This window comes from Pimephales promelas, chromosome 1, assembly GCF_988280905.1.
Source record: "Pimephales promelas chromosome 1, fPimPro1.hap1.1, whole genome shotgun sequence".
Classification (NCBI taxonomy): Eukaryota; Metazoa; Chordata; class Actinopteri; order Cypriniformes; family Leuciscidae; genus Pimephales; species Pimephales promelas.
In genome coordinates, this window is record NC_142769.1 from 44,064,283 (window position 1) to 44,083,603 (window position 19,321).

Here is a 19,321-nt window from a genome sequence, read left to right on the forward strand (position 1 = left end):
ACCCAACATTTGGGTTTGTCCATATTTGACCCAAATTTGGGTTGAAATTTATTTTTTTTTCCATTACATTTTTAACCCAACATTTGGGTTTGTCCATATTTGACCGAAATTTGGGTTGAAACAACCCCGCATTTTTTAGAGTGCTGAAAAAAAAAGAATCCATAATAAGAAATATTTATTGAACATAAAATCAGCATATTATAATGATTTCTGAAGGATCGTGTGACACTGACGACTGGAGTAATGATGCTGAGAATTCAGCTTTACATTTGACTGTATTTCTGACCAAATAAATGCAGTCTTGATAGGCATAAGAGACTTCTTTCAAAAACATGAAAAAACCCCAGCTTTTGAATGGTTGCGGTAGATGTTGTCCAAAACATGTAGTTTTGTTACATGGTACTGAATAAATAATCAAGGTGTGGAAACTTCTTGAGATCATTTTTTTTTACGAGCTGTATGACTGGGTCTGTATAAATTTATTGTGCGTTCCTCTTTTCTGTATGAACTTGTCATAATGACATATTAACATGTAACCTAATAATAAAGAATACACGCTTGTTGACCTCCACTGGATCATTTTCACGTCATCCATGACCACAAGTAAAATGAAAACCATGAGGCTGCTCGTAATGTTTGAAATAGTATTGAAGCGATTTCAACAGTAATGTAATAACCCTGAAGCGATGCCTAATAAGCCCTACAACCCACTTTAACTTGGCAAACAAAAGTTGCATACAAAGTCAAATGCAAACAACAAAACCATATTTGCCATTGTTTGCAACATGTGCTAACATTTAGAGCTTGTGTAACTTTTTTTCTCAGAAGTGGTATATAGAGCAACAGGAGTATGATTCATCACATTCAGCACTATTTAATCACACGCACACACATCAACAATGTCCATATAGACTTGATCGTGTCCTGCCCCCATCATTAACGCCTGATTCTTTCCTCACAACATCGCCTGAGACTTCATTCTAACTCGGCAGTCATGAGGAGAGGCTACATCAGTAAGCCCACAGGGTTTGTGCTACTTGGGCTGAGCGTTGGGGCCGTGCTCACCATCCTTGCTTTATCAGTGCTCTACGCTCAAGAGAAACGGAAAAACAAGGTAAATAGCATAGACGAGACTGGTGTGGAGACGACAACAGAACCCTACAGCACTTCTGAACCATACAGCACCTCAGCACCATCAAAACACACCAGAGACAAGTACAGACTGCCTGACACCCTTCGTCCTGAGTACTACAATTTGACGCTTTGGCCTCGGTTGGTGACGAACGAAAATGGGATGTACATTTTCACTGGGAAATCTGGAGTGGCATTCAAGTGCGTGAAGGAGACCAACCTGATCATTATTCATTCCAATAAACTGAACTTCACCTTGACGTCGGAGATGCACCATGCGAAACTGATGGGTTTGGGAGGGACAAGCGCTCCGGCCATCCTGAAAACATGGTTTGAAACAAAAACACAGTTTATGGTGATTCTTCTGAAAGAAAATATACAAGTTGGAAAATCATATTGGCTCTACACAGAATTCCGTGGAGAGCTATCAGATGACCTCAGAGGATTTTACAGAAGCGAATACGTAGAAAATGGCGTGAAAAAGTAAGATATATAATTACTGCTGAAATGACTTTGGTAAGAAAGAGGAGATTATGTACCTAATACGCTTATGTAATCACCATCAAGGTAAACACAGCCTACACTAATTAATTAATTACTAATATTATTTCATAAGTATAAAATGATTTATAACAAAACATTTTATTTTTAATATAATCCCTGTATTTAGGTAGGTGGTTGACAATTATTTTTATTCAACCTTTTTAATTTTGTAATTGTAAAATGCTAAAGTTATTTTAGGTCCTGTAACAGATTTTTTTTTTTGTCCTGTGACACATTTAATTTAAAATTTAACTTTAAAATGAAAAAATATGTTTTATGTACAGTATATCAATCAGGCCATGACAGAATTATAGCTTGTTTTATAAAAAAGGGGGAATATTCAATATTCAATACACAGTATAATACACAGACAAGGCTTTATCCTAGTCCCAGACTAAAATGCATCTTTGAGCTGTTGAAAGAGACTTGTACTGACACTTCTTAAAATGTGTCATTGTTTTGTCTCAAGATGCATTTCTCATGTTTTTGTCCTAATGTCCTCATTTTACTAAGGTCTAATCCTGTTTTAATATAAACTTAATGTATACATTAAACATGTTTAAAATAGCTCTAGAAATCGTACACCCCAAGTTACTGCTGTTTATTTTCATTTTGAATTACTAAATTTTTCCCAATTGAACAAGACATTTGTGAAGACTAAAGCTAAATCACACAGCTAGTTCTTACAAACTTAACTAATATAAGTTTCATTTTGGCAGAGTTGTTGCCACAACTCAAATGCAGCCCACTTCCGCCCGGAAAACTTTCCCCTGCTTTGATGAGCCGTCAATGAAGGCCGTGTTCCACCTGACTCTCCTACACCCCCCTGGAACTGTGGCCCTTGCTAACGGCATGGAGCTGGGTTAGTGCAAAGATCAGTGAAAAATGTAAACCTATTGAGGGCAATATAGTATTTTCTATTAATAATTCTAGAAAATATAAGACAATACAGACAATATTGCCTTTTCAGTAAACAAAGCTCGACATTATCCATTGAGTCCATTTGATATGCTTCTAGGATGAGGGTTTGATTGTGTTGGTTGAAACAATAATTCAACAATTTTCACAATTTAAATACCTTTCTGAAATAAATATCATATACATTATGAAAATCCTATCATTTACGACAATGAACATATGCTTCTTGATGCTTCAATAAGACACAGTATCAACCAGAGATTCTGAGTTCTCAAATCTTTTTGAAGTTGAAGACACATTGCCAATATGAAACACTTTAGAAGTTTAGACCTTACCAATTATGTCAACTCGACTGAAGTTTTTCTTTGAAGTTGGTAAATAATGGTAGCCTTGATTGTCAGGTGTGGTTAATAACCTGCTCTTTAATCACCTACTGATGCTTTACTATATTATTTCCCCATAAACAGTGTTATATAAGCATACCGGACCAACATTACAGACAATTATTTTAAATGTTTTTTTGTCTTCCTACAACTGCTTGGGGTTACAAAGATAATATATATATATATATATATATATATATATATATATATATATATATATATATATATATTACTTAGATTCAGCAAGGATGCTTTAAATTGATCAAAAGTGACAGAAAAGACATTTTGATTAAATATATAAAATGGAATTAAAATAATGCTGTTTTACATAAAGGTCTTTTTCTATCAAGGTTTCTACAAAATATGAATAGCTGTTTCAACTGTTTTCAACACTGATAATAAAAAGAAATGTTTCTTGAGCACCAAAAAGGATATTAGAATGGTTTCTGAAAGACCATATGACACGTGTGATATTTAAAATATAATAAAATAGAAAAATTTATTTAAAATTTTTCACAATTGTACTCTTTTTACAATATTTTTGATCAAATAAATGCAGCCTAAAAGGTGAGCATAAGAGACTTATTTAAAAACACACAAAAAATCGAATTAACCCCCAACCTTTGAATGGTATTGCATGGATTTATCTGTTGACATTTTATTCTAAACTCCTGTTCTCACGTTTCTAGGCACTGAAAACATTACTATAGATAATCAAGAGGTTTTACTGACCAGATTTGAGCCAACTGAAAAAATGTCAACATATCTATTGGCCTTCGTCGTCAGTGAATTTATCAGCATACAATCCCCACCAGATGCCAAAGTTTTGGTAGATATTCTTACTCACTTGCTCTCTTCTTCTCCTTTTATACAAATCTTTTAAATGCAGACAACAAGATAAAAATGGGTATGTAAAAATGGGTACCAAATGCATAGATCTTTTTTTTTTTTTAGATCAGAATCTGGGGACGTAGAGATGCCATTGAGAATGGACATGGAGATTATGCCCTTAATGTGACATTCCCAATTTTGAAGTATTTCGAAAACTATTACAACATCAAATACCCTCTACCCAAATCAGGTAAGAGTTTAAACAAGCAAGTTCTTTCCAAACTTTATGTCTGTAACATACAAACACTTTTAGGGGCCATTGGGGGGGAAAACAGTCAGACTATTACTTTCTAATCCCTAGATCAAATCGCACTGCCTGATTTCTCTGATGGAGCAATGGAAAACTGGGGTCTGGTCACATACAGAGAAGAATCTCTTTTCTACGACCCTAAAGTGTCCTCCAATAAAAATAAAGAATTTGTGGTCACTACAATCTCACATGAACTTGCACACATGGTATGTGGTATTTTTCTAATAGAAGTCTTTTTAAACAGTTTTAATTGTCTAATCAATTTAACAATAAATTAATTTAGTGGTTTGGGAACCTTGTGACCATGAGATGGTGGAATGACCTGTGGCTCAACGAAGGCTTTGCGAGTTATGCGTCAGTTCTTGGAGCTGATTATGCTGAGCCCACCTGGAATATTGTAAGTTTGTTTTCACTATATTCCCCAAGTTTAGGAAGATCATCAAGATTTATGTTCCCGAAATAGTTGCAAACACAATAAGAATACACTAGGAATTCGTAACCCGTGTACAATTTCCTTGACTGCCAGGCAGTGCTGAAAGCACAAGTGGAAAACGAATACCCAGAAAGCGATACTCCACTGAACGCTGCCCAAGACGTCGCCAAAGCATGTATAGAATGCAGACTTCCCCACAGACTCGTAAGCATGAGAAATTACCTGCGTCACCCAGTGCACCAGTTTCTGTTTAGAAAGTGTAGAATCTCTGCGTGTATCATTAAAACAGACAAACAATTGATCAGTCTTACGCCAGGCTGATGTCTTATCCATATAAGCCTTCAGCTTGATCTCCTGCCAATGCAACACAATAGGCTGGTTCATAAACATTGGAGACAAAATCTTGGGTAGAAATCAAGCGGCAACATTCTAATCTGAAAGATGAAGCCTACCCGGAAGTGCGATAAACTGCAATACATCTCAAATCCGCAAGAGGCCGGTCCCAAAAGGGAGCAAATATCCATAGATGTCATGTTATAATGTCCGTTTTCACAGCATAAATTCACATGTTTACAGTTTGGTCCCATGGACTTTTATTGTAATCTTCAATATTTTCCGCGTGCCTGACAACTGTCATGGGGGTGAATTTTTTTCTAACTCGATCATATTTAGATATAAAACGTATGACAAATAAGGGCGGCTAACTTTGATTGACAGCTGATAACGGGCTGCGCCGAGTGAATTTGACGTCTCGGCCATGATCTGACACAACACATCATACCACCTCTGTATCCTTTCTGAAACTTTTGTATTTTGTATTTGCCAAGATTTTCCAGTATTACGCCGTCCATACCCCCCATAAACAGCCTCAAATCCGTTTTTCAGAGAGTCTATGGGTGATGTCACAGACGCTTTATCCATATTTTTACAGTCTATGGCAGAAATATCGGACTGGGTCACAATGTATCACTACACTACTCCAGCGCACACAGGGGGAACTCACTGATAACATATGGAGTGCACTCATACACTCTGCTGTTGTAATGACAAAGAGAAATGCAGTCTTAAATGATAAATAGCCAAGTCCCATGTCGGATTCCACAGCATGCTCCGTGGAGGACACAGATGAATAGCTCCATTCAAGAAAGCAAAAATCAGCTGGTCAGACCCAGGTGAAGAGTCAATAAACTCTGATCAGTGAGCTGCTACAGCTGCCACATGCAGCTTTAGTGTGGATGTACATTAGAATTCCCAAGTTCCAAAAGATGTTGCACAAACTCCAAAATACATTCCACTGAGCAGTGTAATGGATCCCGGCTAGAACACCAGTTAGTGGTTGTTACCGGGGGAAAGCATATCAGAGACACATCAGAGCCCACTCCACCAGATATTGCTCAACAGCTTTTTCCCCCAGGCCGTGAGGGCCCTGAACTCGAACTGAACTCAAACTACACCCTCTTAAACCCCCATGTTAACCCCTACCTCCTGAAAACATTCTAAGACACTTTGGAAATTACGCACTATACACTTTTCACACACTGCTGCATGTATAAAAATGTACTCAGCAATTATACTTATGTACTTTTTCATGCACTTTTGTATAGTTGCTTGAAAAACAATGTTTATGTCTGTTACATCTTTGTATGTTTGTATTTATGTAGCACCGTGGTCCTGTGAGGCACGACATTTCGTCCCACTGTATGTCCTCACATGTAGTGGAATGACAATAAACATAAACCTTGAACCTTGATATAGTGTCGTGTCTGGCCAGTCGTGGGCTAGTGCATCCACCCCAGAAATCCCTGTTCATCCATCAGGGAAAACCAGTGAAGGCAGTGAGACGTCCGACTGTCTGTGATCACATCTTCTTGTAGAGTCCAGTCTTCCAGCGACACCCTGCCACATGACAGAGCGTCCGATCACATCTTCTGCCGCCGGTCCCATACGTCCTCCATATCACTTGCAGTAGTTCTGGGTGTAGAGTCCAGTCTCGTGACTGAGTGTCCGATCACATCTACTGCCCCGGTGCCATACATCCTCCATATCACTTGCACCAGTTCTGGGTCTAAAGTCCAGTCTCATGAATGAGTGTCCGATCACATCTACTGCCCCGGTGCCATACATCCTCCATATCACTTGCACCAGTTCTGGGTGTAGAGTCCAGTCTCGTGACTGAGTGTCCGATCACATCTACTGCCCCGGTGCCATACATCCTCCATATCACTTGCACCAGTTCTGGGTGTAGAGTCCAGTCTCATGACTGAGTGTCCGATCACATCTACTGCCCCGGTGCCATACATCCTCCATATCACTTGCAGTAGTTCTGGGTGTAGAGTCCAGTCTCCTGACTGAGTGTCCGATCACATCTACTGCCCCGGTGCCATACATCCTCCATATCACTTGCAGTAGTTCTGGGTGTAGAGTCCAGTCTCCTGACTGAGTGTCCGATCACATCTACTGCCCCGGTGCCATACATCCTCCATATCACTTGCAGTAGTTCTGGGTGTAGAGTCCAGTCTCCTGACTGAGTGTCCGATCACATCTACTGCCCCGGTGCCATACATCCTCCATATCACTTGCACCAGTTCTGGGTGTAGAGTCCAGTCTCATGACTGAGTGTCCGATCACATCTACTGCCCCGGTGCCATACATCCTCCATATCACTTGCAGTAGTTCTGGGTGTAGAGTCCAGTCTCGTGACTGAGTGTCCGATCACATCTACTGCCCCGGTGCCATACATCCTCCATATCACTTGCAGTAGTTCTGGGTGTAGAGTCCAGTCTCCTGACTGAGTGTCCGATCACATCTACTGCCCCGGTGCCATACATCCTCCATATCACTTGCAGTAGTTCTGGGTGTAGAGTCCAGTCTCCTGACTGAGTGTCCGATCACATCTACTGCCCCGGTGCCATACATCCTCCATATCACTTGCAGTAGTTCTGGGTGTAGAGTCCAGTCTCGTGACTGAGTGTCCGATCACATCTACTGCCCCGGTGCCATACATCCTCCATATCACTTGCACCAGTTCTGGGTCTAAAGTCCAGTCTCATGAATGAGTGTCCGATCACATCTACTGCCCCGGTGCCATACATCCTCCATATCACTTGCACCAGTTCTGGGTGTAGAGTCCAGTCTCGTGACTGAGTGTCCGATCACATCTACTGCCCCGGTGCCATACATCCTCCATATCACTTGCACCAGTTCTGGGTGTAGAGTCCAGTCTCATGACTGAGTGTCCGATCACATCTACTGCCCCGGTGCCATACATCCTCCATATCACTTGCAGTAGTTCTGGGTGTAGAGTCCAGTCTCCTGACTGAGTGTCCGATCACATCTACTGCCCCGGTGCCATACATCCTCCATATCACTTGCACCAGTTCTGGGTGTAGAGTCCAGTCTCATGACTGAGTGTCCGATCACATCTACTGCCCCGGTGCCATACATCCTCCATATCACTTGCAGTAGTTCTGGGTGTAGAGTCCAGTCTCGTGACTGAGTGTCCGATCACATCTACTGCCCCGGTGCCATACATCCTCCATATCACTTGCAGTAGTTCTGGGTGTAGAGTCCAGTCTCCTGACTGAGTGTCCGATCACATCTACTGCCCCGGTGCCATACATCCTCCATATCACTTGCAGTAGTTCTGGGTGTAGAGTCCAGTCTCCTGACTGAGTGTCCGATCACATCTACTGCCCCGGTGCCATACATCCTCCATATCACTTGCAGTAGTTCTGGGTGTAGAGTCCAGTCTCGTGACTGAGTGTCCGATCACATCTACTGCCCCGGTGCCATACATCCTCCATATCACTTGCACCAGTTCTGGGTCTAAAGTCCAGTCTCATGAATGAGTGTCCGATCACATCTACTGCCCCGGTGCCATACATCCTCCATATCACTTGCACCAGTTCTGGGTGTAGAGTCCAGTCTCGTGACTGAGTGTCCGATCACATCTACTGCCCCGGTGCCATACATCCTCCATATCACTTGCAGTAGTTCTGGGTGTAGAGTCCAGTCTCCTGACTGAGTGTCCGATCACATCAACTGCCCCGGTGCCATACATCCTCCATATCACTTGCACCAGTTCTGGGTGTAGAGTCCAGTCTCGTGACTGAGTGTCCGATCACATCTACTGCCCCGGTGCCATACATCCTCCATATCACTTGCAGTAGTTCTGGGTGTAGAGTCCAGTCTCCTGACTGAGTGTCTGATCACATCTACTGCCCCGGTGCCATACATCCTCCATATCACTTGCACCAGTTCTGGGTGTAAAGTCCAGTCTCCTGACTGAGTGTCTGATCACATCTACTGCCCCGGTGCCATACATCCTCCATATCACTTGCACCATTTCTGGGTGTAGAGTCCAGTCTCCTGACTGAGTGTCTGATCACATCTACTGCCCCGGTGCCATACATCCTCCATATCACTTGCACCATTTCTGGGTGTAGAGTCCAGTCTCCTGACTGAGTGTCTGATCACATCTACTGCCCCGGTGCCATACATTCTCCATATCACTTGCAGTAGTTCTGGGTGTAGAGTCCAGTCTCCTGACTGAGTGTCTGATCACATCTACTGCCCCGGTGCCATACATCCTCCATATCACTTGCACCATTTCTGGGTGTAGAGTCCAGTCTCGTGACTGAGTGTCTGATCACATCTACTGCCACGGTGCAATACGTGCTCCATATCACTAGCACCAGTTCTGGGTGTATAGTCCAGTCTCGTGAAAGGGCATAGCCCGCAAGCAGGTTGTGAGCAACCTGAAGCGCACTATGTTACCTTGTTGTTGTGCCTCTGGTTGATAGTTGATATAGAAAATGGTCACCTTGCACATCAAAATATGTCTGAAATTGAACAGTTTGAAGGTGAAGAATAAGAAACACCGCTGTCAACTCTAGCACATTGATGTGCGCTGTGCGGGTGGAGGTCACAATAGAAATACTCTGACAAGAAACTTCTGTGACCGAGGTGCTAGGGCTTGCATGCAGCAACATGTGACTGATTTTCTTGAATTTGTCTTGTATTGGACACAGATGTTTTTGAAAGAGCCATTGTTGGAAAGGTCTGAGCCACAACAGTCCGAGTGTTACTACTATTGATGCTGATGTGAGCTTTCCCCAAGAGTCTCAAGAGAGCAATTTACTTCTGAATGCGGCCAACCTGAAGACAACTTACAGTCCTCAGAATTGACCTTATTCTCTCTGGAGTTGGAACCACCAACATCGTGACAGAGTTGAGGACAAGACCTGTCAAACTGGTCAACTGCAATAGGACTGCAAAATTACATCTTTGTTATTCGATTCTCTTGGGCGCGAGGGATTTTCCACAAGTGCTTTCAGCACTTTCAGGCTAGTAGTTGGCAAGGTCGCTTTGCAGAGAATCACTACACGCCTATAGACGAACACATAATATGCATGCATGATATCGCCAGAGTTTGTATTTTACCATGGTTTACATGGTGACGATAAGTGTATCGTTTTCAAAAACTTGCACTTTGAAAACCGTTTTCAAAAGTTTGCATTTTCAGGCCCCTATGACGTAAATGAATGGCCAAAACACAAAAATTTTAAAATGGTGTCGTGTAAACAGCCCATTATTCTGCAGTTTTCAGCATCTTGCACCATGAACCATTGTTTGAGTATCACACTAAAAAACAATTACGACGCGCAAAAACTCGCTTTCTGTTTTCCAATGAAAAATTGCATCCTCTTTGCCCAGTAATAAATTAGGGTATAATTTCGAGATGAATTAATCTTTGCAGACGTGGCTTGGTAACATTCCGTGATTGTGGCATTGTGAGAGGGTGTGTCATAGGGGCAAAGTATGTGGTGTCTAGGTGGTTGCAGCATGGGGACTACAAACCAAGATGGCCACCTAGTCACAGACTACAGTTGCCAGTTTCCTCAGCTGGTGCGAATGAAGGAGAAAAGCTGTTAATGAGTTGAGAACAGAGAGACTGGCTGTTTTTTGTTGGCCACATAAAGATAAATTTGAAGTGTTTTGGTTAAAAAGTTTTGGAGATTTGAGTTGATTATTAAAAAGAAGCCAATGACTTGATCTCTGCCTGGACTTGATTTGTGAAGCAACCCACACTTTGGTGATACCCTATCTCTCACAATGCCACAGTGATATAAAGTCAAGTAGCTTAATCAATATTCAGCTGTATAAAGCTGTCTTTTCTCTCTCTCTCTTGAAGAAAGATCTGATGGTGCAGCAGCAGGTTCATAGTGCATTTGAAGCCGACGCTAGTGTTTCCTCACACCCGCTCTCTTTAAGAGAAGATGATGTCATTACACCGGATCAAATCAAAAGGCTTTTTGGTGAAATCACGTATAACAAGGTTTCCATCATGTGCTAAAGACAATTTGAAATAACGCTATTAAGCAGTGTTTTTAGTTAACAAATAAGGATAATTTGTTTTCGTTGCAGGGGGCTGCAATACTGAGAATGCTGTCTGAATTTCTGTCAGAGCCTGTCTTTGCCAAAGGACTTCATGTATGTGTATTTTAAAGGATGTATGTGTTACTGAGTGACTTTTTCTTAGAATAACACACATTTTCCACAGATCTACTTGAAAGAGTGTGCATACAACAACACTGTGTACACAGATCTTTGGAAAAAACTGCAGGATGTAAGTTACAAAATTGATGTATTTTGTGTATTGCTTAAATATTTATTTTTAGCCATGAATTTTATTATAATTTGATTTGTATAAAAATGTTTTTTTTTTTAGGTTGTAGATGCAGATTCAAGCATCCAGCTACCAGCCCCAATAAATGAAATTATGAATCGCTGGATTCTTCAGATGGGTTTCCCTGTAGTAACTATTGACACTCAAACAGGAACCATCTCTCAACAGCACTTCCTGACATACTCAGTAGACAGCATCATGACATCTGACTACAAGTATGTTTACTCTGACAACATTAGTTTGGAGTCATATCCTATTGTTTCAGAACTTGAATATACTGTGTTTCTATCTTCAAAAATAATTGCAGTTACGAATGGTATGTGCCAATCACCTGGATGAAGAGTGGTAACAACATGGGTCGGCACTGGCTGCTTACAAAAACTGCTTCAAATGAGGCCATGAAGACAGATACTGACTGGGTATTGGCCAACCTGAATATCACAGGATTCTACAGGGTTAATTATGATTCCCACAACTGGGAACGTCTTTTTACACAACTGAATTCAGATCATACAGTGAGTATCTCATTACATTTAGTTAAGTTAAAACAATCAGCATATTCAATATATATTCTTCTATACTGTACACGTAGGTTATTTCAGTTCTTAATAGGGGCCAGATCATCGATGATGCGTTTATTTTGGCATGGTAAGCTCTCTTCCCCAGAGACAATTAATCATTGGACATAATACATCTGCTCAAAATAATAAAATAGATTTTCATCTGGATCTGATCATCCAAAGGGCCGAGATAATCAACATAACCCTGGCTCTGGAAACAACTAAGTATCTCTCTGAGGAGAAGGAATACATACCATGGGAAGCTGCAATAAGACATATAGAAAACGTTTTCCTCATGTTTGACCGATCAGAAGTTTATGGACCTTTGCAGGTACATATACATATATATAGACACACATATATATATATATATATATATATATATATATATATATATATATAGATATAGATATATAGACATATATATACATGCATTCTAAATTTTTTATTAATTTTCAATACCCAGAGTCAGAGAATGTTCATTCAAGACTGTTCAGTATGAAATGTGTTCATTTATCTATTTCTTTAAAACACTCCAGACTTACATGCGGAGAAAGGTGCAACCTCTTTTTGACCACTTCAAAGTTATCACATCAAACTGGACTCAGAAACCCCCAAGATACATGGACCAGTAAATACAAGATTCCCTCTTTCACAGTTTATTCTAAATAATACTCTAGTAACACAACACATCAGCTATAACTTTAACTATGACCACACAAGAATTTTAAAGGGGTCACATCATTGGAAATCAAATTGTTCTGGATCTTTGGAGATATAAAATTGTCTAATCCTGAAGGGCCACTGTCATGCAGAGTTCAGCTCCAACCCCAATTAAAGGGATAGTTCACTTTGAAATTAATTTTTTGATTTTCCACAGTATTTTCAATTTTGTTATTTTTAGGTCAAATCGTTCTTGTCTGTCAGTCATATAATGGAGGTATATGGGGTCCACCCTGGGTCGATATAAATACTGTTCGTTTTCTCACACAAACCGCTCGTTTCGTGCCTTAGGCCATCAATGTGTACTTACATTTACGAGTCATTAAATCATGTTTAATTTGGATTTCTCTGTGCATGCTCTTTGAGGTGGACCCTATAAACCTCTATTATATGACTGACAGACAAGAACGGTTTGACCTAAAAATATCAAAATTGAAAATACTGAGGAAACAAAGACACCTACATCTTGGATGCCTTTGAGGTAAGTTAAAACATGTAAAAAAAATAATTTCAAAGTGAACTATCCCTTTAAACACACCTGAACCAACTAATCAAGTGTTGTGTCTCAATTCGCACGCCATCCATCATAAACAAATTTAAATTGGTGTGACAAGCTCAAGGATCTGTTGTGCACCAAATTCTCTGACATTGTATCAGAAATCCTCCCTACTATCTTCTATCTTATGTGATACAGTAAGTGAAATCTGATGTACTATAATATAGCCGACTACCACAGCAAGCCTAACCATGTCCTTTTAGTGGCATGTGTATTTCATTTTTCGTGCCTTTCTGTACGCCATTAGGCTTCGGGCACATCCCTACTAGGCATCCTAAAAACTTCCAGGGAGATGTTTTAAGGCAAGTTTAGAGATAAACTCTGCAGGACAGCTGCCCTCCAAGACTAAGTTTGGACAACCCAAAGTTAAACGTATGATACTTCCTCCTAAGTAAAAAGGAACATTTATTGAAACTAAGCAACTCGTTCTATATTGACAACAGACGGACCACAAAAAGACATGAACATACCGAGGTAATGAGGAAATATATACTATTACAAGAACAATGTGGTAAATATGAATAAAATGTGAGGAAATCTGTCAAATCTTGAGCAACACTGGTAATTTTGCATGCAAAGATGATGTTTACATAAAAACCATTGTGGCGAGCAGGACGAGGCCGAGGGCTGTGGGAGAGCGGTGCGAGGCCGGTGGCGTGATTGCCGATGAGCGACACGTGAGAGACGCACCGGTCTCGGATCTCTCACGGAGGAGCGGAGGCATAAAGGAGGAGTGAAGACAGTGGAGATCAAGAAAGGCCAGGCCTGGATTTTATGTTGCGTTTTGTGTGGCCAGCAGTTGTCCGCGAGGGGCTGCTGGCTTATACTTTCATTTTTGCATTTGTTGATTTATTTTATTAAAGTTGTTGAACGCTTGCCGGTTCCCGTCTCCTTCTTCCCATAACAACTGAACCTTGTTACACTGGTGCCGAAACCCAGGAAGAAGGTGGCGGGAACCGGCGAACATTCAACAAGTTCGATGTTAAACGTTCGGCAATCACACCACCTCGCGCCGCTCACTCATGGCCCTCGGCCTTGTGCCGCTCGCTCGCCACAACCATTTAGCCTAGGCACAACTGCAAAAAAAAGTGGAATATGGTTATTTTTGGTCCCAAACTAAACTATTACTGGGACTTTACGTAGACCTCAGTGGAAATAAAAATAATATAAAAAATTAAATATGAAATGACCACTTTAAAATAAAGCTACGTCCCAATTCAGAGATTGCATCCTTCTAAGGCTGATTGCGCCACAGTGGTGTGACGAATACTGTCCCAATTCGAAAGCTCCTTCAAACGTGGCCTCGAAATCCACCTTCATTTCCCGGCCAATTAAGGATCCAACAGATGGACTCTTCGCGGTCTACCCTACCCCAGAATTTATTGTGTGGCAGTGACAACAGGACCTTTTGAAGAGAAATTGCCAGATTACACTTACACTTTCGGATTTCCCTGTTTTGTTTTCAGACAGTTGGATATAACTTTCAAAAAACGTCCAGTACAAATGTTACTGCCACTCGTCAATGGCAGCTTTTAGAGTCGCTAGGCAACAAGAACAATCTTCCGTAGGCTAGACTGTCACAACGCTCCATCTGAACTTAGCGGCCTTTGAGGTCCACGTCTTTTGAAGGATGCAGCCACTGAATTGGAACACATATTATATCACTGCTGTTTCAGAAATATCAGCAATGGACGTTACTGAAATATTGTCTGATTTGTGTGAAATCTGTTTATAGAAACAACCAACTGAATGCTATTTCAATGGCCTGCAAAACTGGAGTGAAAGGATGTTCAGAGCTCACTGGGATGTGGTACAGACAATGGATGAAGAAGCCTGACAGTAACCCGTATGACAACAACTTCTCTCAGCCCGAAATCTAAATCTAGTACATGCCAGTTTAGCTTAGTTTAATTTAGTTCAGTTCAGAGATTCAATTCAGTTCAGTTACAGTCAGAATTCAGTTCAAGCCAGATAGGTTTATTCTGTTCATGGGAGTTTAATTCAATTCAGCTCTTTCTAGGTATTCAAGTCAGAGTTCAGTTCAAACTAGTTCAGCTCTTTCTAGTTCTGTATATTCAAGTATTGATCTTCAATTCTTAAAGTGTTTCGGTTCTGTTATGTTCAGTTCATTTAAGTTTTTTTTCACTCAAGAATTCCCCCAAATCTGAGAAGCACGGTGTACTGTAATGCCATTGCTGCTGGTGGTGTTGAGGAGTGGAATTTTGGATGGGAGATGTTTAAGAACAGTACTATTGCTGCAGAAGAAGATGACCTATTATCTGGTCTAGCATGCACTAAAGAGCCATGGCTGTTAAACAGGTGAGCATAAGCAAATGCAGCCTTGATGAGCATTAGAGACTTTAAAAACATATAAAAAATCTTACTGACCCTAACCTTTTGAACACTGTAGCATGCAAGACAGTGTTTATTTCAATGAATTTGTTTTAAAGGCCACTGAAGTGCCTTGGTATGATGCATTGAGGTAATTTCCATTGAAACAGGAAGCTAAGGGGGGAAATATTTAATGGCTCCTCGCCATTTTAAATAGCCAATAGCGTTAAGTTTACCTCATAGACTGCAAGCCGTGTAAGGTGTTTAAAGGCAGGTATTTCAGGCCCCGAAATCGTGAGATGTTGAGGAAAATATTCCATTGCAAGTTGAACACGCCTACTTGAACACCTGGGCCAAATACAGGAAATATGTCATGTAAGTAGACAAATGGTCAAGAGCAAAAACCGCCAGTGTATTTAGACAGGGAAATTGACAGACGTCAGACGCTGAGTAACCAAAACAGCGGCCACCTTTTACAATTCCTCCCGATACAAAACAACAAGCTTATGCTGCTTTCACGGCATAACTACTGTAACTTGGTAGAGATGAAAAATCCATGACGTTATACTCTGAGCGTTTTGTGACTCTGTTGTATGCTTTTCAATGGCAACACTATCAACGACAAAATTAATCTGCAGCAGTCAGGGGGTACAGGTCAGTGCTCTTTAAGTTATGTTCATTACTATTGTAATGTCATGTGCTTTGAGACATGAGGTAGTTTAACGCCGTCTCGTGACGCTTTAGTTTGCTTGGAGGAGGAATGCCTTTAGGGTCGAGAGGGTGGGATCTAATGCTTTCAAAGTCAACTTGTAGATGTAAAAATACTCATGTAATTGTAACACAGTCTAATCCAAAGAAGTCATATAACTGACGTCTTGGGACGTCTTTTGACCATACGTCAACATACGCCTTTTTAGGGTACCCTTAAACGTCAGTTACATGACGTCATACAACTGACGCTTTACCTTTAACGTCGGTTAGGTGAAGGGGTAGGTTTAGTTCTGGGGTAGGGTTAGGATCCGATAATGTCATCTAACCGACGATTAAGGGTACCCTAAAAAGGCGGATGTTGACGTATGGTCAAAAGACGTCCCAAGACGTCAGTTATATGACGTCTTGGGATGAGACTGCGCTGGTAATTGCCTTTTGTTTTTTAAAGGTACCTGGAATACACAACAGATCCAAACCTGATTAGGAACCAGGGCATTCTCTTTGCTATTGTGTATGTTTCGGGCAATGTAATAGGGCAGCCGTTGGCTTGGGACTTCCTCAGAGCCAACTGGGAGTATATAAATAAAGAGTAAGTAGTGCATTTCCTTCTTTCAGCAAAACACAAAGTATTTACTCTCTACTGACTTTTTCTGTTACGTCATACGGTATCTATAGTTCCGATGCAGGACCCTCATTTGATGATCTGATTCCCGGCGCCACAAAAAGGTTTTCTACAGAATTTGAACTGCAACAGGTTTGTGCTATTTTAATAAGAGGTTGCTTTTTGGATGGGTCAAATATAAAACAAACATTAATGCAATGCTGTTCAAACGTTTAAGATTGGTATGCTTTTTTCACTCTCTCTTGTGCTATCTAAGATTTCATTTATTTGATCAAAAATATAGTAAAAATATTGTGAATTATTATTACAATTTAAATATTCTATCATAATATAGGCTATTTTAAAATGCAATTTATTCCTATGATTATATGATTAATAATCACAAGTTGTTCAAATGTTTTTGACAAATATAAAATAAATTATTTGATCAACTTGAATGCATCCTTGCTGAATAAAGGTATTAATTGATCATTATTTACAATGTTAAATTAAAACAATACTGACCCCAAACTTGAACACTGGTTACAATGTAACAATTTGTATTTTTAATTTATAAATTAAATGAATGGTCTGTTGGCATGCTGTAATATATTTTTCTTTTTCTTTTTTTGAGATGTGTAGCATGTGTCTTGCTGAAAATATGAAAAAGTGTGTATTTATCTCTTTCTTTCTCTCCGTTTCTTTGGCAAATCACAGTTACAACGATTCAAAGAAGACATTGCAGCGAGCAGTTTTAATACTAGCCTGAATGCAATAGAAGAGGCCATTGAGCAGACTGAAGCCAACTTTAAATGGGTATCTGAAAACAAAGAGCATGTGATGAATTGGCTGATTGAACAGTCAGTCTAAAAGCAATGTCAATATGAATATTCTATATATTTGTGTACAATATTTGACTCTTTTACTATATATATATGTATTTTTTTTTCTCCTTGTGAATAATAGAGACTTTTTCTAATAAAGTCTCATTATCAGCTGTTCTGTGCCTCAGAACAAATTAGATGATTAAACTATTTTGTGGTATTTTATTACTCATAATTATATTTTGCAATAAATATCAAATCTATTTATGCTCATGATCTCTAGTCTTGTGTGTGTGGTCCTGGTAAACCCTAAGTTATGGAGAAAAATGTCCCAACGAAGATCCTTGTTATTGTGGGGATATGTTTTGGTCTCCGTTTTTTTGAAAATGTAAAAATGTAGAAAGTTTTCTGTGAGAGTTGTGTTTGGGGTTAGGAAATAGAAACCCAATATGTGTGCGCCTGGTAAACCCTACGTAATGGGGACCAAATGTCCCCACAAGTATAGTAATACCAATCATTTTTGACCTTGAGTCTCCATAAGGAAAATATCTTATGAATCAAATGAAATTCTTTTCTGAAAATGTAAAAATGCTGAAAATGTGTTTAGGGTTAGTATAGGCTATACAGTTTGTACAGTAAAAGTCTATGGATTGTCCTCATAATGATAGGAATATCAGTATGTGTGTGTATGTGTTGTTTCTAAAACATCTGGAGGAAATTAGTGGGAAACATACTTATTTTGCACATAATGGTGTAATGGACTGTCCATAACACAGGCCAAGATGTAACAGGACTTCTTTATTCTGTAAGATGAACGTGGTTAATTCTTCTGTGTCATTAGGGACTCAACAGAGGAAGTAGACAAGACTGCACAAATGGGAGGAAGGGAGGGTGAGGAAGTCATTCATTATTATGGGGTCTGAAAGCAGCTGCAGACTTGTCACCTTTAAGACACTTACGACATAAATGGACATTGAAGAACAGCTGTCACACACGTCACTAATGGTGCTTATCTTAAACAAAGTCACAGCAAAGTTTTTTTTTTTTTGCTGTGCAAACTTATACTGTATGTATGTGGCATCCTGAGATACTCAACACACCGCCTTGTTGTTGACACCATGGGTACTTAAAATCGGCTTGAAACGGTAGTTATGATTATCTTGTATTATGTAGACTTGGACTTACTTTTGTCCATCGGGATTTGAATAGATGGTTGTGTGTGCTATTGGTGGATCTCATGTGATTGACAGGTTGTCCCGCCCTCACGCCAGTAAACACATTATGAGAGAAGAGATGTCCCTGCAAGAGGGAAGGGAAGTTATTTTGATTGAAGATTACAATGGCACATGAATATTTAAAAAATATATATTTTTATATTTTTCTGTGGACAGAAAAATAAAAAATAAGAATTGTTTTGATTTCATGGTGACTTTAAGATAGGTCTATGTTGCATTATGAAACACATCATGTGAATGTTTAATGCATAATTGCTTGAAAGAGGTATCAGACTCTTGCATTTCAGAGGAAGAGCCCCACAGAGCTTTGTTTACAACCTGAGGGGTATTAAAGGATCTCACCTGTGAGAGTTAGTTTACTATCCTGCCCACATTAATGCTCACTCTGCAGGAGGGTTTCCTTAAACGTGAATAACAACGAGGAATGACCATCACCCAGCTGTCTCTCATTAGGAAGCTGCTTTATGGTTTGTGTTGAATAAAGGGATCGCACACACTATTGAAATCATTTGTATATAAAGTTAAAAACGACTCAAACAAGTG

General features: G+C 39.9%; 1 protein-coding gene across 1 annotated transcript; it reads left to right on the forward strand.

Annotated features, from left to right (window-relative positions):
• The first annotated feature begins 994 nt into the window (after positions 1-994).
• Positions 995-17,641, forward strand: anpepla (alanyl aminopeptidase, membrane like a). The gene is made up of 19 exons (XM_039658429.2): positions 995-1,614; positions 2,394-2,536; positions 3,665-3,804; positions 3,930-4,056; positions 4,168-4,322; positions 4,400-4,513; positions 10,743-10,886; positions 10,976-11,041; positions 11,112-11,177; positions 11,280-11,452; positions 11,545-11,752; positions 11,830-11,885; positions 11,981-12,128; positions 12,337-12,428; positions 14,812-14,922; positions 15,228-15,395; positions 16,567-16,707; positions 16,794-16,872; positions 17,437-17,641. The coding sequence occupies exons 1-19, from the start codon at positions 995-997 to the stop codon at positions 17,587-17,589; spliced, it is 2,904 nt and encodes a 967-aa protein (XP_039514363.2). The 3' UTR covers positions 17,590-17,641.
• Positions 17,642-19,321: the final 1,680 nt, after the last annotated feature.